Source organism: Neopsephotus bourkii, unplaced genomic scaffold, assembly GCF_033783945.1.
Source record: "Neopsephotus bourkii isolate Nb327-2 ecotype Australia unplaced genomic scaffold, CSIRO-AGI_Nbou_v1 NB_318, whole genome shotgun sequence".
Classification (NCBI taxonomy): Eukaryota; Metazoa; Chordata; class Aves; order Psittaciformes; family Psittacidae; genus Neopsephotus; species Neopsephotus bourkii.
This window is the reverse complement of record NW_026900826.1, coordinates 1,686,441-1,712,220: the sequence shown is the minus strand read 5'-3', so window position 1 is coordinate 1,712,220 and position 25,780 is coordinate 1,686,441. Positions and strand designations below refer to the sequence as shown.

General features: G+C 37.1%; 1 protein-coding gene and 1 long non-coding RNA gene across 5 annotated transcripts in view; one reads left to right on the top strand and one right to left on the bottom strand.

Annotated features, from left to right (window-relative positions):
- Positions 1-25,780, bottom strand: part of LOC133209047 (uncharacterized) — a 110,655-nt gene that overhangs the window by 48,655 nt on the left and 36,220 nt on the right. The gene's annotated exons all lie outside the window — the stretch shown is intronic.
- The window catches only part of FGF7 (fibroblast growth factor 7), a 30,786-nt gene continuing 28,189 nt past the window's right edge, over positions 23,184-25,780 (top strand). The window contains exons 1-2 of one of the 4 annotated variants that reach the window (XM_061347370.1): positions 23,184-24,368; positions 25,243-25,481. In XM_061347370.1, the coding sequence (XP_061203354.1) occupies positions 24,304-24,368; positions 25,243-25,481 (304 nt within the window). In that variant the 5' untranslated portion in view covers positions 23,184-24,303. Of the gene's footprint in view, positions 24,369-24,896; positions 25,482-25,780 lie in introns of all 4 variants that reach the window. The other 3 variants (XM_061347372.1, XM_061347371.1, XM_061347373.1) reach the window with 3 other exon arrangements.

The following is a 25,780-nucleotide window of genomic DNA, read 5'->3' as shown; positions in this document are numbered from 1 at the left end:
CAATACACAAATGTTGCCATAAATGATCTGTTGATTCACTGGAAACTAGACAACATCTTGCTAATACTAGTGATAAAATACAGATCCTTGGCTCTGTGTATCTCAGATGTTTTTAAAAGGCTGCTATTAAGAATCCTAGATTCCTAGGGTGGTAGAAAGTAGAGAGTAAATATCCAGTCTCACAAGACTGGCATCTTTCTGCCTGCCTGCCCTGTCCCACCTGTATACTGAAGTGGAAAATAAACTGTAAACCACATGCAAGTACCGAAGTACAAGTGCAGGCTGAGCAGGAAACAGGCTGATGGTATTTTGCCTGTGTGCCACATAGAAATATTACACTTTATGCAGTGCACACATACATGCATGCGTTGTCCAAGTGCAGGCCTTATGCTCTACAAGGCTCCCCCTGTAACTCTTACTGTAACAAATGAATGAAATGATTACTGGACAGATGGAGTATGCAAGCATGACATGCTGCTTTTTTAGATAGATCTTTGGTACCCTCATGTCCATTCCAAAAAACTGTAAAATAAAGTTGTTCCTTTCTTGAAGGTCTTGAAACAAACAAGCGAGAGTTCTAACTTGCAGTTTTATGGTAACTTGTCAGGCATCCATGAAAACAAAGCCAGATCTTAACTGGGCAAGTGCATCTTAGCCACAGGTTATAAAGCAGACACAGATGTACAAAAGTATCGAGACAGGAAAACAAAACTTTGGAAGAACAGTGAAAAAAGCTTTACATTTCTGCATAACAGGAAATCCACTGGAAAAAAAAAAATTACAAATAACCACTAACATGCCTCATTTGCCTTAAAGAAATAGAAGAGCTCCTAAAACGAGAAATAACATCACTGAATAAGAACCACAAAGTGAAGACTTTATTTCAAAAAATGCCTTTGAACACAGCGCCTCAGTGCACAGAGAAGATGATGAAGTGGAAGACAAAGAACTGCTAAAATAGAACTGAAATGGAAGCCAAGATGAAATAACCTCCTCAAGTTCTGATGCTGGCAGACAAACACCATTTAAAAGAAGTTTTCCAGCAATGACATCCCATAGGACTTCAAAATAATTTATATACTCACAAGAAGAATGTGTGAGAAGAATGTTTCAGACTGCTGAAAATTAGTGAAAAGGGTAAGGAAGGTACCAAGCACTTCCAGATCAGTTAATCTGAATTCTTAGAAAGATGTTAGAATAAAAGTAGGAAGAAAGGTTACTTAATACTGAAATATGCTGGTTCAGAGCAAACATCTACGCCAGCAGCCTGCATCTCACAACTTTTCCTTTTGCCTTAGCAGCACACACAGGTTATTGTAGTCATCAATCTTTTTCAAGCCCTGCTTTGTGCACAGTCATAGGGATACTCAGTTCTTCACAATTTCAGAAGCGTTTAAGAAAAGAGAAAGATCTGTGACAGTGAACATATATTTGGGCAACATATATAAAATACGCAGTCACTGGAAAGCACTCTTCCCTGTTTTTACCTGTCCTTTTGTTTACACTGTAACTCAGAAGGCAGTACTCCCCTCCAGAAGCTCAATAATAATGTCAAAGTGTGTCTGAGAGTTTTCTTAGCAAAGCAGTGACTCAAGGAGCACAAATAAGGTATTTCATTCAAGCACCGAGCTTCAGAAAAATGATGTGTGCAGTCACATGTCTCAGCAATAAAACCAAACGAAGACAACATTGAAAAGATTTGGTTTTTCAGACATAGCTCAGGACTTTCTGAAATCAAGGAGCATGGAAACACTTAAGCCCTAAAACGTGAATTTATGAAAGAAAACAAAGTAATGTCCTGACTCAAACTGAATTATAATCTAGCCTTGTTCACAATGTGGTGTTTAGAAATATGCTGTCTGAAAATAACACCCTTTTCAAACAGAAAGGTGTGGCAGCAAGCAGGTGGACAAGGGCCTGAAAAGCTGATCAACAGAAATAACAAGCTTAGATGTCACTGGTGCAAAAACAGAGAAGATGGAGAGCACCTCTGCTAGGGTACTGAAAGCAGAAATGATATTGCCTATTAAAATCAGGAGTGGTCTCAAATCCTTGAAGTGCTTTCCTGCTGTAGAGTTCCCACTGGAAAGAAGAAAATGGACAATAGAGCAGAACTGGTAATCGACAACAGGGCTAAAGAAAAGCTAATGTCAAAGATGGTGCCAGATAATTGGAGGGGGGAGGAGAAAAGGATCCCAAAGAACATGAACACTTTCTCTTCCTCCCTCAATTCCCAAAGGATCTTAATATCCCAGGGCTGAGCAAGACAGGGAGAGGCAGCATCCAGCCCAGCTGGTCAGCCTAGTGAGAACAGCAATGGAGAAGTCACCTCTCAGAACATGGCTGAGGCCTGCAGCCTGACAAGTCAGTAACAAGGTCTTGACAAGATCTGAGGACAACTTGAATCACTAAATATCTGTCAAAGCGAAGGGATGCAGGATTAACACTGATACCCCTTCTTTTACTGAAACCACCAAGCTCAGTGGCACTGCCATAAAAGCACTGTCAGAGGCCATACCTCAGTGCATCTCAACATTTTCTCAGTTGCTGGCTCTGTCTCTGGTAACATGATTACAATTGGATCTAAAGAAGGACCTGAATGTCTGAAAGCTGACGTTTTCCGTATTACATCATTTGGTTTAATTAAAACACTGCTTCTTCCCACAGATTTCTCATTTGTGTTACACATGAACACTAGATACTCAAATCCTCAAAGAAATTTAAACTTAGCAAGATGGTCAGTATCTCAACAGGACTTCTTTTATAACTCCTATGACCTCACCCATCAATTCTTATGAGCAATGCAAAAATAATAGCTCTGAGGTTTATTCCTCTTCCTCTCACATTCCTCCACAGTAGGTAAGTCCAGAAACTATTTAAACAGACACAAGTGTTTAAAAAGAGTTAATAAGACTTCATTAATAAAGACTTAATCAATAATAACCAGGACTTGACAAATCCTGATTTTGACGAGCTTCTCATCAACAGAATTAACATTCATTTACAGTCCACTGATGGACAGTTTAACAAAAGACACAATATACCCCAAAGAACCTTTTTACTGCTGACAGTAATACTTGGATTAAAATTAACACAGCATGATTTTTAAATCCCAAATTGAGTCTGCAGAGAAGGCAGTTAAAAAAGGGTTGTTTTTTTACTTGCAAACTGAGCAAACTTGATCTGGAAGTCATTAACAGATAATAAACATAACCTTCCCCCACTCACTCCCAAGATGCCATCTCTACAGTCACTTTTTAGAATAGAGTTATATTTTTACGACATGTCATCCTACAGAAAAGAGCCTCACAGGCTTTCATTTTATCCAGTTTCTCCCTTACTGCTAAGGAATTAGTGCCTTCTCTTCAACAGAACTCAGCTCCTCGTTAGGAGAAAGAAGTGGAGTGAAAGGAGAAGGAAAAGCTGGTTTGTTTGGTGAAATATGTTACTAAATTCAGACTGGCTTTTGTCATCCTGAAGAGAAAAGAAAGCAAAAAATTACAGCAGGTCAACTTTAAAGTGTGCTGCAACAATCTGCCTCAAACAGATACCCAATATACCTAGCCTATTATCAAACAGACTCAACAATAAGCAAAGAGATCAGCCACTTCTCCTGAAACCTTTTCTTAAACAAATGCTTAAAAGTAGCTTTGGAGATTTTTAAACTGTTCTTGTCACATGATGTATCTGCACCCTTTTGGTGTTTAAAATCAGCTAGCTTATTTTTCATGACATCTTGCAAACTAAGTTGCAGTCTGGTTTTCTGCACAATGACTGACCACAGTCTACTGTCATCAGACTAGGCTGAGATGCACATTTTTCAATCCTTGCTTTTCAAATATAAGAATAGTTTGAAAACATCAGCATTGGTGAGCTAATTAAAGATATTTACAATTAAATCTAGGATTACTCTGTTAACCACTGCAAGAAATCTAATTTAGTGTCTCAAATCTGTGTCAGTTCTTTACACCCAAGGCAACGTGGGAAAAGGCTAAAGCAACCTTTGTCATTAAAGTGAGAAATGCTACCCCTGATTACCTGAACAGAGAACAGCATTGCTGTTTAAAGTGCTGTAGCTTCTAACTTTTGAAATTTCATTCTTCAGATATACAAGAATTATGAAAATGCTTTTCAAAATAGGACCTCAATGTTAAAAGAAAGAAACAGATCTTTATCTGAGTGGTGCTGTTGCCATCCTATTCCAGAGACATAAGGAAAGGTTTCTATGGAGGCGAATCTATTTTAGCACATTAAGATCCATGAGGTTTTATTTTGACATCAAAAACCGGGAACAGCTTATCCTCCTTCCTCGCTGTGTAAGGGACTCAAAATTAGACATGGTGCAAACACCATGTCACCTCTTTCTCCAATTTGAAAATATCTACATTACAAGTCCTATGAGTCTTGGAGAAAAAGGGATTTGTTAAAAGAAGTAAGAATCTGTGACCCAAGGAAGATTAAAGGGAAAGACATTCAGTACTAAAACGACTAAGTTCAGGATAAGTAAACCACAAAACCAGATGTCAGAGGCTGGACATTCCAAGTTTTATGTTCAAGAAGAGGTCAGTGATAGAAGGATATTTCAAAATGTGACCAACATATCATTCTAACAACAAAGCGTAAGAACAATTTTGACAACCATCAGATACCACTTAATTCTTCTGAATCTTCTCAAAATCTTGGGGAGTTAAGAGAAGGAAAGAGATGGCTTTCCAAGCAAGCCTGTGGAACTAAGGTGTGCAGGCTCTGATTAAGAGTGAAATAAAGTAATCTAAAAAAATAAAGACTTGCCATCAGTTCCATGTTATCTAAATACAGAATCTATAGATCAGGTTCTCTCCTCATCTGGATGAGAAGTCTTCAAAAATCAAAATTAACACACTGAGAGTTTCTGGGACTAAAAGTCACCAGAGCTATATGCTGCATCTGCTTCACTATACTTGACAAATCTGACTTCTCTTAATAAAAAAACCCACAGCATATCTGGATTGTTTCCTGTTAAAACCAAAGAATACAAGAATAGCTGTACTCAATCAAACCAAAGGTACATAGAGCACAGTATCCAATTTCCAGCTCTGACCAATGTCAGATGCCTAAGGAAGACCAAACCCATGGCAAGCACATAGTGACATTTCCACAGAAATCTCTCTTGGCCACAAGCATTTTGTGGCTCAATAACCAGAAGTAGCCACTCCAACAGCTTTGTACAAGTTTCTTCTAGCTAGTTCAGTAATCTTCGGAACTTCTAAGACTGTAGTGTTCTTTGGTGCTTAACAATATTGTATGAAAAGCTATTTCTATTTTATTTTAGTTCAATCTGATATTCTAATAGTCTCATTTGTGTTAGAATTAGGAAATAATCAGAGAACTCGCAACATGAATTTTGCAGTAGACTGTGAAGATTTTATATATTAAGACATCTTGCAAACAGAAAGTTCTTCTCCCAAAATGTCCTCTGGCAGAAGGAACTGAGATTCCTTTTCCTGGTTCTGCCCATTTAATATTCCCAAACTACTGGATAAGATTTTCTATTTTCTGAATTCAGTATTTTCAACTTCTTATAGCATAACAAAAAATTTAATAGTTTTGTAAACACTCTAACATTAGACTATATTTTTCTGGCAGATTAGTTTACAACACTTTATCCAGATGCAGATCAGTTATTCTTTTTATAAATGATGTTGTCCGCAGACCAAGACGCAGAGATGCACAGTTGTTAAAGTGTACCTCACTTATCTCAGTCCTTAAACAAAGCTATCACACCTCACTTAACTCAGTCCTTAAGCAAAACAAATAGCTTAAACTTAAAGTAAACAGCTTTTCTCAGTAGCTATTCACTAAGGCACTGTCAGTATATAGCAATTTAAATTCTGCTCAACAGCCTTAGTGGAAGGAAAAGAGGCAGAAAGAGCAAACTCGGACGAGAAGAGCAGAGCAGCTCTGCTCCACATCGATTTTTCAGGATTCACCTGGATTTGTTCCTAGCAGAACTATTCCTTTATTGGGATTGTTAGCTTTATGCAGACGTTCTTTCAAGAAATGTTGGACATTCACAATTCTGTCTAGGAAAACTAGACATTATATTCTGTATAATAACTTACGCAGAAATGCACTAACCTGAAAACAAAACCCACGTAATGGAGTGACAAACTAGTTTGCTGCCCAAGGTGTTGCCAAGGATTTATTCCCTCCCCCCCCCCCCCCTTTTTTAATTACTTTGTTTCTAGAAGCAAATTTTCCTGTACAAGATATAATGAACTCATAAAAAACACTTGGAGATAAGTGATCACCTTGATCCTTGAAAAATTTCTGCCTCCCAGCAAGTATAGGAAATCTTTCACACCGAGCTATTTTAGATGTGGCACATCACAGTGAAACAGCTACTGCATTGCTCCCAAATTCTGTAATCTTAAAGCCTTCAGAAAGCACTGTAAATTAAACAGTGCATATGAGCAAATTATATCAGCTCAGCAATCTACACCTTATCTCATTTATGAATGTCTAAGTAGATACTTATCTATCATGGCCCTTTCATCACACCAGAAGTATGAGCAATATCTAGAAGCACATATAAAGTCTGCAGTTAGCATCCAGTACTTGGAATCAGCTGCATCTGGTGAACAACTGGGTGTTCGTGCACTTTCAACATTATTACTTCTATTTCACTTTTAGTGTTATCTCCCATAGACAATTAGGAAACAGTATGGAAACTTGCCAAGCAGCTATTTATGTCCTAACAAAATAAGGCACTAAAAAATTAAAACAAATCTGATTGTATTAGCTCAGATCTGCCTTTCTTGATATCTTACCCACATCTTATTTCACCAATATCTTAACATGCGGTGGGAAGGAATGAAAAGTTGCGCTGCTAGCTGATTGACCTGAAAGTGTCTTCAGTACTATTCAGACTAGATGACTTGAAGAGAAGACAAGCAGGCCACCCAGAAAACCAAATGTCATGACTGGCCTCCAGGATATCTTTCCTCTCTTGCAGTGCAAGGTAGTAACTAAACCAGAGTTCGGCTTTAACATCTGCTGCTGGTTGATATCTCTGACTGGCTTTTCCAGCTTCAATACGAGATATATTTTTAACATTATTAATTCCCATGACCCAGTGTCAAAGTCTGATGGAGAAAGTGATCTGGTTGCGTTATCTTCCAGTATTTAATATCAGTTCTGGGTTAGAAACAGCTGGAAACAATATCATATTTGCTACAATAAATTTTCAGAAGAATTTGTTGAAAATCTCTCATATCTACAAAGAGCTGATTTAGAAAATAGACTTATAAGTTGAAGGTGTGTAGAGGAAAAGCCACATGAGCAAATTGCTCAAGATGAGTCCCTAATAAGGTTATACAGGACATACTCAGAAAACAATACCTTATAAACTCACATGGAAGTCTGGGTATAATTTTATCCCAAATTCTGAATACAGATTTTCTCAATTAACATGAAGAAGAGTCAGATTATCTCATATTTACTATTCAGTAATAATACCTGTGGAATGGGTTCTGCAATACCTCTTCTTGTGCAGCTGCCATGCAGAAACTTAGAATGAACTCTGAGCTTGTGGAAGCATCACACAGAAATTCAACTACTTAAGCTTTTATGCTGCTGGGGTTTTTCCATCTTAAATGAAATAATTTAACTCTTAAAAATGTTTTCTATTATTTTTGCTTAAAACCCCAGAGTATCTTTTTGTTGTTGTTGTTGTAGCACGACATGAAATACCCATAAATGAAAAAGACATGAAGAATAATTAACAACTGAAAATAAGGCTTTATTGATAATTACCTAATCAACAAAAGTATGACACATGAGATCTCATCTCCTGCGTTTTATGAGATGAGGCCAATTACTGTTGCACATGTATCTAAGAAATTCCACTAGCAGTGTTTGCACTGTCAGGGAGATTACATAGTGGATGAATGCTTCCAGAACCGCTCTGAGTAGTATTTGCATGCTGGAAGAAAAAGATGTATCTCTCTTTTCAGCTAGGGAAACATTTCAACCATCTAGATCAGCAGATTTTAGGGTAAAGTGGACTCAGTCCATAATTAAAATAAACTTACTGTCTTTTATATTTATTGGCCACAAAACAATCTATATAAAGGGGTTTGCATATTTTTTCATGATAGAAGAATAAGAGTAGAAATATGTATATGCTTTCTTTCTGATTAAGAACTGCACGTAACCCTGTGACTAACAGCAGGAACCGTGTTAGGAAGAAAAAGCTGATGCATTTTTATCATGGTGGCAAACTTTTATATGCGAGTCTTCAGAAACGGCCATTCAAATATGCATGCACACAAAAGATACCACCCCAAAAAACAGGCACAGAAGTTCTGTTCCCCATTACTGCCATTCAGATTTCATGATACTTTTGACTAAAAAAGCAACCTCCAACAGCCTTTAGGAATTCAGCTTGGTTCCATTTTTTTAGTAAATGTTGAAACACTCCAAGGCCCTTCTATTCTCTGAGGCTATTTGAGGCTTAGAAAGAGGAAGGAGCTACGATTCTGGTTCTAATTATTATGGTAATTTTGAACAAACGACTATCAGGTGATGAGAACCTGGTAGCACTTTAATACATTCCCTGATTTTTGCCATGGTGCTGTAGGTGGAACCCAAATCTTTGGGGTCTATTTTTCTTAGTGTAATACCTAAAAACTGTTCCTTTCCTGAACGTGTTTATGTAAGCCTAGAGATTTTGATCTTTTATATAATTTCCTCTTTTACAGTAATGGAAATCCTGCTTTTGTTAATTTCTGTCTTCTTGACATTATAAGATATTAGAAGATATAATTCCTAATTAATTAATTACTAATTAATTACTCCCACTTATACAGCAATCCAAGTGCTTTTAGATCCCCATCAGAGAAAAAAAATTATTAAAAATATGCACCCTTAGGATGCCTCCAAGTTGAACACTACAAATTTATTCATATGATTTTGAGGGTCTGACACTTCAGATCATATGTAACTATTTGAGTACAGACATCAACATTTGAGCCATGTAATCCTGTATCTGTACTACCGTGTCTCATGACTGAAAATAGCGTTAGGTGTCAAATATTGATCATACTTGTCTTCAGCGTCAAAGTATACAAAAACAAACATTGTGATAAACTTGAAAGATTTACATTCTTACAAATGACCGTACCTCTGGCTCTGACAATTATCAGTTTCATTAGTGCAGTTGTGCAGTTATTGCTGCTTTGAAGTTGAGTGGAAACCTAGAGTTGCAGTCGTCCCAAAGATGGACAAGAAACCGCAGACCACCTTTTTCTTTTTTTTTTTTTTTTGTTCATGTAAAACTGCACCTCGCTTTTAATCACATAAAATACAGAAAGCTGGCTCTGGCTAGTAAAAATTAGTATCTAAAATGAGGGTTACGAATGAGAAATCATTTAAGCTTTGCTCCTTATCTCTAGTACTGCTCACTAAACTGCACTATCAATTTATAGATTAGAACATCTGAAATCCCAAATCCTTTTAGGCTAAAATGGTAACTAACAGTGAAGGGAAGAATGACCGACTTCTTAACTTACTCATGACTTGGAAAGCACCATGCTATCCGAGTCTCTGAATGCTGTTGCCCAGAAGGCATTAGAAATGCATCTCCATTTTAAAAGCAGACTAGTTGCCACACACACAGATGTATTCTCAGAATAGCAAAAAGCTTGAACAGGTGCAGTTGGGCAGGGAATTGCATGTGTACACAGGCATGTGGCAGAGGATCTAGCAGGAGTCCGGCTCTATGACATCAGGCACTCTCCGACAGTTTGAAACTTTATCGCCAAATATTTAATTTACACATTTATCTGTTTGCAATTAAAATAATAATAATAAAAAAAGAAAAAAGCGTGAGGGAGACTAGGTCAAAGTCCCAAACTGACTCATCTCTTCAAGAAGGTGACAGAATAATTTATCTGGGAAAGCAATACAACTGACAGAATCCATACCAGCCCTAATTCATTTGTCACTCTTGTGATTAGATTAAAACCACCAGAAAAAAAGAAATAGAAAAGCTGCATTACATAGTCCTTAAACTGTGATCAAAGACAAAACTCAACTTTTTAACTTGGATTACAAATGATTTCTTATATTATGAAACGAATAGGATGAAATAGATATATATGGGATGAAATATACAACGAATTCTGAATTAACTTGCATGTCCTTAGAGCAAGCATGAAAACAATACAATATATTGATGTTAGGAACTCATTCTGTGATAGTGTTTAATTTAAAAAATAAAATTAAAAGAATAAATAGATCTGGCCTACTCCAAGAGCAGTTAATCACAAGGGATTGATTTCTGACAGCTGTTCTTGCTTGAAAAGTTAGTATCTAGGAATTTTGTATTAGTTTGAAAAGGCATCTGTTTCTAGAATGTGTAAAGCTTTGATAAAGCAGAGATAATTTATCTGCTTTCATTTCGCACAATAAAGCTGCTCTTAATATTCTTATCTTATAATATTCGATGTTGACGAGAGTGATTTTATCATGCCATCAGTTTCTAACCAAAATGATTGAAGTCAGGTGGGTTTTCTGTTCCAAAATATGGGAATGATATGATCCGGTATCATTTTACTTGTGGTGAGAAAGTGAAAGAAAACTAATGACGTTTAATTGTATAAAATGAAACAGAAGAGGCTTGGGTGACATGGTTTAGTGTGAGGTGTCCCTGCCTATGGCAGGGTGGTTGGAACATGATGATCTTAAGGTCCTTTCCGACCCTAACTATACTATGATTTTGTATTATGCCACTGATTTACAAATAGTTTGACCATTGAAAAAAATGACACATTTTACTTTATAAACTATACCTATATTTATATTTCATTCTATCAAAGATTTATTAAAATTTATTTACTTTCGTAACTACTTGAAGAAAGTCAGCTCATGTTAAACATTTTTCAGCTTCCCTCCTACCCATCCTGCACCTTATTTCCTCACTTATTCAGCAAAAAACCAAACTAACCCTATGTACACAGAAAAAATGATTTTAGCAAACCAGCCGTTTCTCGAGCCAAAAGAAAAAAAAAATCGAACTCACTCCCATAATCAAGACAGTAGTATCTTCCAGGATAGATAGGAAGCTGGTGAGTTTTAGTGGGGAGAGAGGGAGGGGAACTGTTCAGATAAAGCCTGGGGAAAAGAGCATCTATTCTGGTAGTGAAGATAAGGGGAGAGTTGTGAAAAATTACATGCTTGAGCTGCAATTAGCTCAGGAATATGGGGTGGAGGGGGGTATGGAAAAGTATTTCTCCAAAGTCACAGATGTTGCATGACTTCATCATTTACCAAACCGTTATCCCATTCTGGGAAAAATAGAAGGCAAAATGCATACACCAACATACAGCCTCCCAGGTAGTTGCCCTCCTTTTGATAGCTCCTGCATTATTTCCTCCTCATTTTATAGCCTGGGAAAAAGTACATCTCTTCTTTACACCTCACTTTCCCCAGCTACAATCCCAAGTTACAAGGACTGACTCTCTTCTTTCTTCATATGACTGCTGCTTCCATGTGCCTCTTGGGATGGAGTCTGCAAACCTTTTTCTGAAGAAATTTGCCAGGTTTCAGAAATCATACCTATTGGGAAGCTTTTTCTCCTTTTTATTATTTATTATTTTATTTTTATTATTTAGTATTTTATTACTTATGCAGTCCTCCCCAAGTATCCTGAAAGCATTTATACAACTCACGTAGAAGTTAAATTTTGATACATATGAGAAAAAGATGAGAGGAAATCATTTGAAGTTAGATCACAAAGATCTAGAAATTAAACCAAGGATCTGGAAAAACAAATTTGGTTTGTAACCAGAGCTTAATCTGAACATCAGAGACATTAGCCAATGCACACCATCTCTGACTTGAGAAGCATCCCAGGTTGGAAACTTTTTTCAGCACCCACAGCTTGAAATCTGCTGCTAGGGAAATTAAAAGTGCCAAATGGACTTCAAGTGATTCTCCTCCCCCTTCTTCAGTATAAACAAAAACATTTTTTGACTTATTAAAGTCCTTTCAAAGCAGAACACTCTAAAGATGAGAATAATTTATAAAATACAGCTAAAATTATATAGTGTCAAAATAGAAATAAAAGTCAAATAATAAAATTCAGTTCACCAAAGTAACTTTTAAGACTCTTCCATCTTTCCATTCTTTTTTTGATTCTATAATTCCCCCTAAGCAAAGTATTTCTTGACGCTTGCTATAACATCTGGCAGAGAAATATAATAGCTCCACAATATGATGAGGGTTCCAAAGTACTTTTGCACATGGTAGGTAGTAATATTTCCATGTATGTACCACTGAAATGCATCTGTGTCTACCAGGAATGTAGCGCAATCTTACGGAGATACTTTCTTGTATATGGGTTGTTGAAAATACAACATTTCACCAATTTAACCAACTCCATGTTTCAAGATGATGGAACAAAGCTATTCAAGGTATTTCCTCTGCCTACATAGGGCTGTGATACTATATACACCCTGCGCTTGTTCCTGGTTTATTTAAAAATGCAAAATAAAAACTTTAGTGATGAGAGAGATTGTGGCTCCCCTGCTTTACCATGGAGTCACTGGATATCCCTGACCGACCTGATATTCTGACCTCGAGAAGGGATTATTTGCAGAAGTTCAGACACAGCATTTCCAAAGCTTAGATTCTTTAACATTTGCATTGCTTTGCTCTGATATTTTATATAATTCACTGTTAGAGCTGTGAGAAAACATAGCTTATTTTGTTCCAAAGAACAAAATCATGAAGTGCTAATATATTAATCCATTAATTGGTTGTCTCAAGATAGGAAAGTGAGCTAATAATACAAATGAAACCTACTGCTACGTTTAATTTCTATACCTCCTTCATGCTGTCCTGCCAAGAAAGCAGACCTTTAGGAGAATTCCACTAATGGCGACTGCAGTTTCAGAGCTCCACCATTCCTGTCTAAAAACTGCACTTTCAAAATTTTAATTTTTCTTTTTATTTCAGACTTTAGTTTTTCCTAAAAAAGATATTGGAGTCTGTTGCTTTTCTGGACTACTGCAAACTCATGAAAATTGCAGAGATCTCATGTTTCAATTTTACATAATTGCTGAAGTACGTATATATGCATTAGTCAGAGAAATGATAGCAGTCTTTCCTCTATTGCTGGCTCAAACCAAGACAAGAAATGTAAGTCCTATCACTTAAGGTGGTTTGGTAACCTATTTGAAACGGCAGGTCTCGGTTTAGCCTCTAGCACAGAGTTTTGTAATAACCCTTGTTACTTTCTGACAGTCTTGGCATATATGCCAAGTACTGAACCAACTAACAAAGTAAAGAAAAACAAGAGAAAGACCTCAGCCCTATAACCTCTAGATGCAGGACTGGAACAAATAAAAGCCACAACATGTAAACTAGCACCAGGGCTGCTTTACCCAATCTCTTTGCCAACTGATTACTTTAGTTTCCACAACTATCAGTTTTGCACCTTCCGTAAGCACTAAAATGCTCAGACACTTCAGGAAAAAAAGGAATTCCTGACAGTTCAAGGGATTTGCCTACGTGGATGTCAGCTATTTCTCTGTTATAAGGACCCAGAGTGAGTTTAATCTACGAAGAGATCAGTTGGCCTACATCAACACGCTTCTACAAACAGTGGATAAAACAGTTTTAAATTACCAGAAGTTGCATCATTACAGATTATTATTTTAGCATTGTTAGCCTTCTATAATATGATGTTGCTCCCACTGGAATACTGATTAAAATAGGAACCAGATGTGCTTTTCACGACCAGATTGAAAAAGATAAACAACCAGAAAATCAATTCAAATAAGAAGGATGCCCTGGGGGTGTTTCTCAAAACTGAAGAGGGAGAGTGTATGTATCTTTTAGAAGGGTGGGACAGGAACTGAAACACACACAATTCCAGAATTCTCACCAAAAACAATTCCTAAGAAACACAAAACAATCTAGTTCTTCAGACGCCTATTTTGAGTATACTCCAGTGCACCATTACCTTAAAATTGGGTGCACCAGCCAACACCATAATGAAGAAAAATCGCTACTTTCAGCTTTGCTTATAAATCCACAAGCGATAAAGCTCATGGGGAAAAAAACCTAATTTTCATTTCGACCTCAGCATTTTACAGGAATACCACTTTGGATTACTGGCCTGTAAGTATGATACAAAGGTTCCAAAAAAAATTATCTATCTTCACCTCCAGAAAGCCACTAAATGGAAGCCTTATCTTCAAGTCAACCCTTATGGGAGCTCTTTTTGTGCTAATTGCAGACTAGTATCTGCAATCTTGAAGACTGGGTATAACTTAATGGTGTCATTTCATAAAGTGGAACAACTGTGTTTTTACAAGCATTAGAAAATAGCAGTATTTCCATCCACAAAGGAACAAATCATAAAAGAAATTACAGGACCAATCCTCAACACCACAGCTTCTTCTGCAGATATCAGGGCTGCCCCGCTGAGGCCATACGTTTTCCCCTGCACCTTCACATCTAGGCCAAGAAGCAGAGACCACTGAGGAGGGTGGCAGTCTCCTTTGACAAGCTTTAGAAGAACAGTTTTCTTCACTTGCAGAGAAAAACTACCAATAAAAAAACCACAAAAACAACAAAAAAAGGACAACCTTCTCACCCACTTGCCTTAATTTCAGAAGACCTAGAAGAAAGACTGGGTTGGCCCTGCTGAGCACCAACTCTAATGATTACTGTCTCACTTGCACCAGGTCACCAAGTCATTTTGCTGCAGCTGAGTCACCTTCAGTGGGAGAAGCATAAGCCACACAATCAGGCATGCAAAATTTGACTTGAAATAGCACACCATATAAAGGTAGAAGAGAGAACTCAGTTCTAGTTTTCATGAACAAACTCTTTTGGGTATCGGTAGCTTATTTTTTGTGCGAATAAAGTTTTGTCACCGTGTGGTAAAGTACTCCATCCCTAGAAGTCCTTCATTGCAGATTACCAAAACTAAAATACACTGAATATGAAATGTATTTACACAGAACTAAAAAACAGAAAATTCCGTGCCGTACAGCCTAACGCACATTGATGTTACTTCTCTTAGATATGTTTTGAAAAAGCATCAGACAGAAGAAGGGGGAATTTATATGAGAAATCCCTTGATCTCTCCCTGCACCTTCATAGAATGACCCCAGGATGACACAGTTTACCTCTGTGGGTTCTCCTATTTTCCAATTCGTATTTCCTCTGACATACTGCATAGATTAATACCTCATTAGTTTCCTCTGTTTCTCCCCAGGTCTCATACATGTCTTCCTCTTTCTGGGCGTTCCCCAAATGTTTTAGCTATTTCTTCTTTTTCAAGGCTTCTAATGTTCCTAATTTCCCTTGTCCCATAGTTGGTTCTCTACTCTCTTCCACATGCCAACACCTGCCTGCACATTAACAGGCTCTTTGGGCCAACCATCACTACCCTCATGCGAAGGTTTATCAAGCCTGCATATCCAGGCAATAGCCTCCGTGAGAAGCAGTATTTATGGATGTTCAAAGACTGTTACTGGATCAAAGTTCCATTCTTTGAAACATCTTTCTCTATGTTTGAGATACTGGTGCCTAAAATTATAACAAAGAGCCTTAGAAGATTATGAAGTAAAATTCTTCACCCCTTGCACTGAAAATATAAGAATGTCCTGGATTCAGCAGTAGCAGTCATTTTTTCTCCTTCTTAGTAGCTGTGTTTTTGACTTTCAGCCTGGAAACAGCACTGATAACACTGATGGTTTTAGTTACTACTCAAATGTTTAGTCTGACCAAGGACTTTGTGAGTCTTATGCTCTACCAGGGAGGAGGGGAAGCCGGGAGGAAGCAGAGGCAGGACACCTGACCCAAACTACCCAGAGATATTCCGTACCACAGCACGTCATGCCCAGGATGTAAACTGAGAGTTACCCGGAAGCGCTAAATCACTGCCGGGGTCGGGCTGGGTATTATCGGTTGGCAGGTGGTATTGTATTCTCTTCCCTTGTTATTTCCCTTATCTTTATTATTATTGGTGGCAGCAGCAGTGGTTTGTGTTACACCTTAGTTACTGGACTGCTCTTATCTTAACCCATGGGAGTTACATTCTTTCGATTCTCCTCTCCATCCCTCTGGGAGCGGGAGAAGGAAAGAGGGGGGGAGTGAGAGCGCGACTGCGTGATTTACCGTTGAGCTTAAACCATGACAAGAAGAAATTTAAAATTGCAAAGTCAAGTGCACTGATTTGGGGAAATGCCAGAATTAATACAGTTCATCTAACATCCCTTCAACTTTAGTGTTTACAGAGCTCTTTCTTTGCACTTTCACAATTCTTTTTCTACAGGTTAGCACTAAACACTCCTAAAAAGATACCTTCTTATTGCTGCTGAAGCAATGGCTATCAAAATTATGTTGGTATTGGGGATTACTGATAAAACCTCACAATCCTCATAGAAGAGTCAGAATTGTAACAAGCGCCCAGATTTCAGGATAATTTAAGACAGCTGTCTTGTCTTCCAAAAGCTTCTCAATCAGGAAAAGATCCTGAAAGTTTTAGTCACCAGCAGGAACAATCAGAAAGGGCAAAGCCCTTTTTTTTCAAGCAGGAAAACTAATCTGCAACTCCAGATTACAGAATACATGTTAAGTTTGATAAACTATTCACCAGAGACTTTTTAGAGACTCAGAATTCATATCAGGCACTGCCAATGTATTGTTCATGTCTAACAATGCTATGAAACAAACAAATAAACAGCATGATCTTCAGAGAGGAATTATACTGAAATGTGGTTAACGAGCAAAAACCTGCGTATCAGGATTCCCAGTAACTTTCCTTAAATATTTATATCTTCTTATTCTATGGCTTTCAGTCAACTGGATTTAAAAAAAAAAAAAAATTAAATAAAACCACTTCCCCTAAAAGTCAAAAAAACCCCACTCCCAAACCAAACAATCAAAAAAACCCTCAACCTGGTATATGTATATTTATGGAATAGATCTGAAAAGCAATTTTCAGAGTATTAGTTATTTATAAATTGTTTATGGACTTTATGTTATTCGTGGTCAAAAGCCTCCAAAATCACATTATTTCTACTGCCTAAGTGAATACCTAGCATTCTTACGACACCTATTCCTCAGAACTGTTTTTCACATATCTGCCACAGTTTTTCACCCATGAGGTATGGGGACAGGCAATCTGTACCATTTAAACCTTTGAAGCAAGACGGTTGTATTCATACAGCCTGCTGACAAAGTAAGATCATAAAAGTTTTTCTCTCTCCTACAGAAAAGGTCTCTGTTGCACTATCAAGTATGGCAGAGCTAACAGAGATGCAAAAGGTACAAACTAGACAGATGCTGCAAATGCATTTATCCCAGTATCATAAAAAGGTGATAAGGAGAAATTGCCGCTTCACTAGACAAGTTCCTATCAGGGGATCAAGTTTTCCCTCCTCTTTTATATGATTAAAAAGTTGTCTCCCATGGGGATGAAAGAATACACAGATCCCTTATTGTCCTAGCTTCTCCCTCACTCCTCCTCCCCCCACTCCAAAATATTTTGCATTCCAGCTTCACATAACAGCAATATTTAGGTTTAGGTGGAGAATATTTTAGCTGCAACAGACAGACTTTGTCAAAAGTAAGTGTGAAAAACTAGCAACTGGAATTAATGTTAAAAGGGTAAAAATTATTTTAGTAATGTGATAGTTATGATAAGTAAAGTAAGCCAGGAGTAAAGAGGCACATCAGTACAACATCAATTCTGATTAAGATCTGTTTCAAAGCCTGACCTTCATCAGTTGCTGACAAAATTCAATCCTTGCTGATGCCACAAGCTAGACAAATAACCATCTAACAGAGCAACAGCTGCAGCAGGAGACATTTAAACTCTTGGAAGTACAGCTGTTCACAGACAGAAGAGATCACTCCTTCAATCTCCAAAGCTACATGTACAGAGGAGCAGGATGGTGCTTTTTTACTCACAATATCAACTATTTGGTAATTCTCAGTGTAGGCATCTTTAAATTACAGTCAATTTGAAATCAAGTGTCATATGTTGCTTAATTCTCTTGCATGAGCTCTGAAAGAAACTGCAGTTTTGGCAGTCTCAGTTTCCCTGCTACTTAGAATGCAAAGGTATTTCAACACTTTCTTTTTTTCTTTTTATAATTACAAAATTTGTCTCACCAGTCCATGCTCACACTAGGTACCTCAGGAATAATGCCGACATGCTTGTTCTAACCATGCACTTGATATGCACTCAGATCCCTAGCATTTACCTCCTCCTTTCACACCCTTACTAGATTACCAAATTATTATTCTGGCTTGAATTCACACACATTTATTAGATCATGGACTTCATTACCAGTAAGTGAGGAAATATGGTGGAGCTCATTCTGCAAACCAATTACTAATGAAGATTCTCAGTAAAGACACACTTTTACTGGATTTCCTCAGTTCAGCAAATGCTTATCTATAATTCAAATAGTAAACAGCTGGAAAACCTTACACCTTTGTGTCTAAGTGGTGTCTCTGTCTCTGACAGATGGGTAACAAATAATGCAGTCATTACAGAGAATTGCTCTTTTTCTGAATCTGCTGGTGAATTTTTAACTCTCTGAAAACTGCACAGCTTTGGATGGGATTTCCCTGTTATTTTGCTTTTAGAACATGTGTAATAGTAGACCATACAATTAGCTGAAGGTTAGGAAAGGTCTTACTCCAGCTGCTTCCTAAAAACAAGTATTAAGTAAACAGTAGAAATCCAATAGCATTTCTGCCACTTCAAGTCTTATGTTTTGTTCTTTTATATTTGTTTGTACTGCCTATACCAACCTGCTTTAATGCCTATTTATATAGAAAAGAGCCAGTCACTGAAAAAACGTCTAGGTAAATCTCAAGACCTAAACTACTTGCAAATAACAGAATCATAAAGAAGAAATTCATGCTAAAGCTCACATGAAATCCTGGACTTGTTGAAGTAGATGGCAATGCCAAAAGCTTACTTTGGTAACACTGGTTTGGTTGTGTCTGAGTATGCATAGACTGATTTTTGCCATCATTGTTTTCTTCACAAGTTCCCTCCCTGATGTAATGCATGAGATTGAAAACTTGCATTTTGTGCTGTTGGAGTATTTTACATCACAGCATTAATAAATTTTCAACATAGAGCATACATACATGTGAGCTTAGATTTTTCAAATTCCACCACAGGAGCATTTTTACACCGAGAGTATGCAATAGGGGCAGTATGTATTGGATCTACCACACCTGTTTAACTGGAGAAACTCACAGCTGTAGAAAGCGGCTGTAAGTAGACAGAGGCACGTAACATTTGGGGCCATGGCAAAAGATCTGAAATGTAGGCCCAAGGGCAGCTGAAGAAACTGCTTTTCTGCAAAGCTTCATTTCACTTAAGGATTTTGGAAATGTTCCTGGTTTTTTTTTCTTGTCTACTGACTCACAACCTCCATACTGAGGTCCCTGTCCTTTCCTCACATTTTCCCCATTCCCTTTCTGAACTTTCTCCCTTTTGTGCTGGCTTTTCTCTTCCTCTGCACATTCCTGGGAGTGCTCAATCCCAACCTTCTCATGAAATCCTACTGCACTTCCAACCAAAATATTTTCCCCCAAATTCTGAGCAATTGCTATCTCTTTGCCCACCCAGCTCACTCTCAAATGAGTCACAGACTACCTTACACAGACATATGTAAGGTTACCTGCTACTAGGTTATACTCCAAGTCCTTTCATCATGTACAGGTCTATATCTATATAAGATGCTGAGCCATGTGCCATTATACTTGCTGTACTTTTTTACTAATCCTTTGAACAGTTTTTTATTTCTTACTTTAACTGGTAGCATCTTTGTATCAGAAAATGCAGTCCTTTGTGCACAGCCATTTAACTAGATGCCAACAGGTAGCTACTGGAAGCCTACTAATAATTTCAGCTTTATTGTGGATTAATCAAAGAGTGCAACTTGTACTGCAGGTCAAAGAGGGACCATATAATTTGCATAGTCTAGCTATTTTCCATGACTAGGTTTTAATTAGAGATATAAACAAATATTTGAATAAGAGAATATATTTTCATTCTCAATCAACATTTGTTTAACAAGATTTCAAAACAATTAACAAAAAAGCTGAAATCTATCCTCCAAAATCTGCCTTCAGGTGGACTCCCATTAGAAAAAACTGAAACAGTCTTCTAGGATTAAAAGAACAGCAGACAGGCATGGTAATAACTGATACATATTTTCATGGAAATAAAGCTTAATTCTTGATTTAGAAGTTATTAGTAAATTTTTTTTATGTGGTCCATAAAATGGTTAGCCACCAAGTTACACTTATAGTTATGCTTTATATGGACCTAGGTGAAGGGTTAAAAGTGGCTAACTTAAAAGAAAAAAAAACATAAATCATTCAAGATTTGATTATGCAAATTACATGCCATATTCGTACCTATATATAGCTACACTCTGAATTAGAAACTAAATATGAATGCCTTATTTTATATTTATTGCTACTAATGTAAAATTTAATGATTACATGGAAAGTCATAGTTTTCTGCAAGTTTTTTAGAAAATACTTCAGCAAAGTTTCACAGATCTAGGTCTTAAAGCTGATACTGATCCAACCATCTGTGTGTATAAAAAGATGCTGCACATTTGGGTTCTGGGTTTTTGGTTTGGTTTTGGTTTTTTGTGGTTTTTTTTTTAATCTCCACCAAAAATGCACTGTTACAATTCAGCTCTGTGGCATCTTAGGATAACCACAGTCTGAGTCCCAATATCACCACAGACAGGATTACCTGAAGTTGAGGGTTATCAAACTATGAAAAATAAGGACACTTATCATAGCACCACACTGTACAAGCTCCATTCTGAAAGGAAGGATTCGTCCGACAGCCCCTGCATTCTTTTTTTATTCTAACTTCTTCAAAAATCACTATCATGATACTCCATTGTCCTCATGAAAAAGCCTGCATGGCTTTAACCTTTTAAGTCTTACTGACTGAGCTACAGTATTATCAGCCTTTGTTTACCCTAAAATAAGCTACATAAAACACATTTGCTATCACTAACTAACAAAAAATAGGAAGCTGCTACATAGATGGCAACTATTTGATAGTTTAGTGGGTTTTTTCTTGGTTTTTTTTTTTTTTTTAGTATCTATTGTATCCCATTCCAATTTTCCTGTAGATTTAAATCAGCTCAATATGATCTGGATGAATAGGAGGAAACAAAGAAATGAATGATGTTTCAGGGATCTGCTTTGAAAATTGCAAGGAAAAACTTATTTTTGTCTATTCAATATGATTTTAATAACCCATAACCAGTTACCAAAACCAGAAAGACATTCTTATAGCCAGGCAGACAAAGGAGTCATAACTACACTTTTTAAATCTGAAATTTACTTTTAAGTTTACAACCTGAAATGACAAACCTGAACCGAAGTGTCACATTATTCATCTCTCGTTTTTACCGCCTTGTTAGATGAGTTTATTTTGGACATGTGTTGCAGTGTTTTTCACAGATCAATGTTGACAGAAGAAATGCACAAGCAGTAGCACTGTTTTGTATCTTTTGCATGCAGCAAAGATCGACCTTGATCTAAGCCTGATTTCCGAGATCAGTGAACTAAGGGTAAGGATTTAACCATGGGAACATTTAGCACCGTCACATCTGCGGAATTTTTTCCATAGGACATTCCAATCCCATTTTAGCTATTGCCACGGGGCACTAAAACCCAACATCTCAGGTTTAAGGTCCAATACAGAGAGTTTTATCTTCCTACTGTCTTAAATTCTGAAAGTTCTGAAAGATGTTCTAAAGCAAATTTGAATTGGGTCAGGGAACAAGGAGCAACAGAATGAGTTTCTTAGCAGGTATGTGTTGCCCTGAGGGAAAGCTGGACAAAATGTTTGTTGGGGTTTTTTTTAAAGTTGCATTCATGACCCAATGCCAAACCTGGACTGTACCTATCTCAACAGGCCTGCCTTGAGATGAGGAACGCATGGATCCCTATAGTCCTGTTTTCATCTAAAAGGACAAAAAGTAATTTCCTATGTGAGGGAAAAGGCAACAAACTTTATTGAGCTGTTTCTATTTGAACTGGAGGCCTATGCATAATCTTCGTAACTGGAAGAAAAGTGCTTGCAATTAATTTCCATTTTTTTCTTTTCTCTACCACGAGTAGCTCCAGCTTTCTGGAACCAAAACCTCAGGTATGTATTTTTTCCCCTTTTACTAACCATCAGAAACAATAAGTTAGCAATGAAAAAGAAAAATTAAAACCAGTATGGACTGAAAGTGAAAGTTGGTACTGCACATAAAAGACCCAGAATATTTACAGTAACATTTCTACCTGCATCCCACTTTGCTGAGTAAAACACAGATCACTTTTCTTCCTTGGTTGCTTTCTTTACAATATACAACAGATAAGCCTTTTGAATACCAAGAATTTTTTTCATTGCTATCATTCTGAATTCTGACAGTGGAATGGATCAGAGAACATACTGAAATAAAGCCAGTACATGTACTGGCAAAACCCACAACTGGGATAAAACACTTTAGTACCCACTTCTTGTCAGGATAGTGGTCATGGGTTGACAAGATACAAGTCAAACTGGAAATAGCTGGAATCACAGTTTACAAGAGTTAACTTCATAAAAGCCGCTTCTCTGTGTGGCTACTGCAGCCTTTGAAAGCTGAAGTGCTATACCTTCCATATCAGGAAGGTGCGAGTACTGAGCCTTTTGCTGAGCTAGGAAAACTAGTCTGAGCCACAGATTATGGGAACAGCCCAATATGCTGAAATAGAGACAATTACAAGAAAAGTTGAACAACTTTGGACTTTGAGTGAAAATAGTTAAAAGAAGAATGCAAAGTGAGTAACAAATGGGACTAATCCAAGTGAGAGCTGAGAATGAAGTTGAGAATGTTAAGGAAGGACATGACACATTCTGTGTTTAAGAAAAGGTGAGTAATAAAAGGTTGCCTGGTGCCATACACCTTTATGCTCATTTTGGATCCTTCCTGTGAAAAAGCCCAATTCACCTATGCCCCCGTCACCACAAGGTGGCACATATGTACTCCCTATGATTTTTAACTGTCTACAGTTTACTTCATTTTTACATCAATTTTTACACAAAGGAAGGAGTAAGGGAATAAACGCAGGGAATGATAAACTGCATTATATTATCAAGCACAGACTACTAAAGGTAAGCAAACCTTAATATGTGGGTTAATTCCAAACTTTCCTTGTTGCTATTATTTACAAAAGGGTCTGAGGTGTATGCACATCAACAATGTGGGAAACAAACAGGTTAAGGAGGTACTGACAAATTAGCTCCATTGTGTTTTATAAATACATTCACTGGAAATTCAACAGAATTTAAGGGTGAAATGGAACACAGACTTTGGGTAGCACACTGGTACCAAAGATAGAAATAAGTGTACAGAAGCAGAAAATCAGGAATATCTACCCATTATTTTGATTCTCTGTATTTTAAGTCTGCTGCTCAGCCACTGGCTGATAAGCAGCATGAGTTTTTCTTGCATTGTGGCCACTTCTAGGGAACTAGGCTTTTATGTAGAAGTAATTTTTCTTTCATGTTGATAAAGACTGTGTTTGAACAGGTCTTTGAACATCCAAACATACATTCTCATTTTCACCTAGTGGTTGATGAAATAGAAATCTCATGATATAAAGATATATTGTATGATCTATAAATTGCCCCAGCACACCCTTTTCCACAGTACATAATGGACCCACATGTTTCATATCCATCAGAAAGGCACTAAGCAGACTATGAATCCACTGAACTGTGGCAGAGATCTGAAAGCAAACGGAGATAAATGTGTGAGTACAAAAGAGAGGAAGGAGGAATTTCTTAAGGACAGATAACTATTGACCTAAACCAAGCACAGAAACACTAGCTAGTATGTGAAGCAATTCTATCCACATACCACAGAATATATGTTTTTAGAAAGTAGATTCTTGGAGATTTAAAGTATAAACTATGTACATAGCTCCCTCTGATGACCACTGGACACGATACAATGCGAGTCTCCTTTTATTTTTGTTCGTGCATTCAACTGACAGCTGACTGGTTAAATTCTAATTGCTTCCAAGTGAGGTCAGCAAAGGTATTTATCGAAAAGGACTGAACAACAGGCTCAACACACACATGCACGCGCACGCATAAGCACATACACACCATCGCTCCAGCGTGTTGATTTATGGAAACAATTATAATTCTGGTGGAGTCTTTCTGAGCTGAGAAAGCTTGTAGCTACAGTAGAGTGTCTCATGTTGCAAAAAGCAGACAACAGAAATGGAGTACTTGTGTATCCAGCTCTTATCAACAGGAACAAGTAAGTTATCTGTCCTTTACAAGAACGTTTAACAGTTTCTAATGGCTAATAACTTTTATCTTCATCTGTATATGCTAGATGTTAAAAAAGCATTAAGAAAACTGTTTCTATTAATAAGCTGAAAAGGGTAGGAATAAAAAAAAATACAGAGCTAAGACTATGAGGTCTGTTGAAATTTGAACTAGAGAAAAGTTATGTGATAAATTGTGCTAATAGTGAATATATAGGTAAATATATAGGTATGAAGTAATGAGCAGAATTATACCATGCATGAAAAAGTAGTTCAACTGCATTAATAGTGGATTTTTGCAAGGACTTAAAACTGAAGACAGAACTATGTTTACAATCAGTTTAAATGTCTGTTTATGTAAAAATTTGTGTGAGATATCTATTGTATAGACATCTGCATATTTTTAAAGTCAGCTCAGCTTGTCATACATTTATGTATAGTAACTTTCAGTAGCATATGTATCCTTGCAAATCTGTAACAATTGAGCATAAAACTTACACATGCACCTTTTCTCACAGATCTTTTACTTTCAGTGCAAGCAGCAAATTCAAGTAGTACAGAAGGTCACGACAACAAAGGTTTTTATAACTTGTGTCTTTAAAGGATATTCTGACTGAAGAGATATTTAAGAAGCTCTTCTATTTCACCACTAACTATTAAGGAATAACGATCAGAATTCTAGAAGAGGGAACAATCTCATTTAAGTGAATCTGTAACTCGTAAAGACAGAAGGCAGGTCGGTGACCTAAGAGCAACAGTCTACTTGAGATTTAATTTTCATTATGTTGTTCATGAACACCCAGAACACTGCACTATAATGCACAAATGGATACTGACATGGATCCTGCCAATTTTGCTCTACAGATCATACTTTTACATTATCTTTCTAATGGGCACTATATCTTTAGCTTGCAATGACATGACTCCAGAGCAAATGGCTACAAATGTGAACTGTTCCAGCCCTGAGCGACACACCAGAAGCTATGATTATATGGAAGGGGGGGATGTAAGAGTGAGAAGACTTTTCTGTCGAACTCAGTGGTATATGAGGATTGATAAGCGAGGCAAAGTAAAAGGGACAAGAGAAGCAAACAACAACTACAGTAAGTAATATTTTTGCTTTTCCTATTCTAAGTTTTTAGAAAGTTATACATAATTTTCTCCTATTCCTTGATTTATCCTAATTTCAAAAGAATTTTGTACAGTATACTGAGCATTGTATAAGACAAGTTTTCCAATTAGATCTACAGCAGGACATTTGTTATTGATTTTGAAATGCGTCATTTTAAATACTACATTGTAGATCTGCTAATGTATTAGTTACAGCTGGTAACTATTAGCAAACAGAGAGCCTATTTTAACAAGTGAATTAAGGTTGTAAGTATGAAAATGTATAACCACT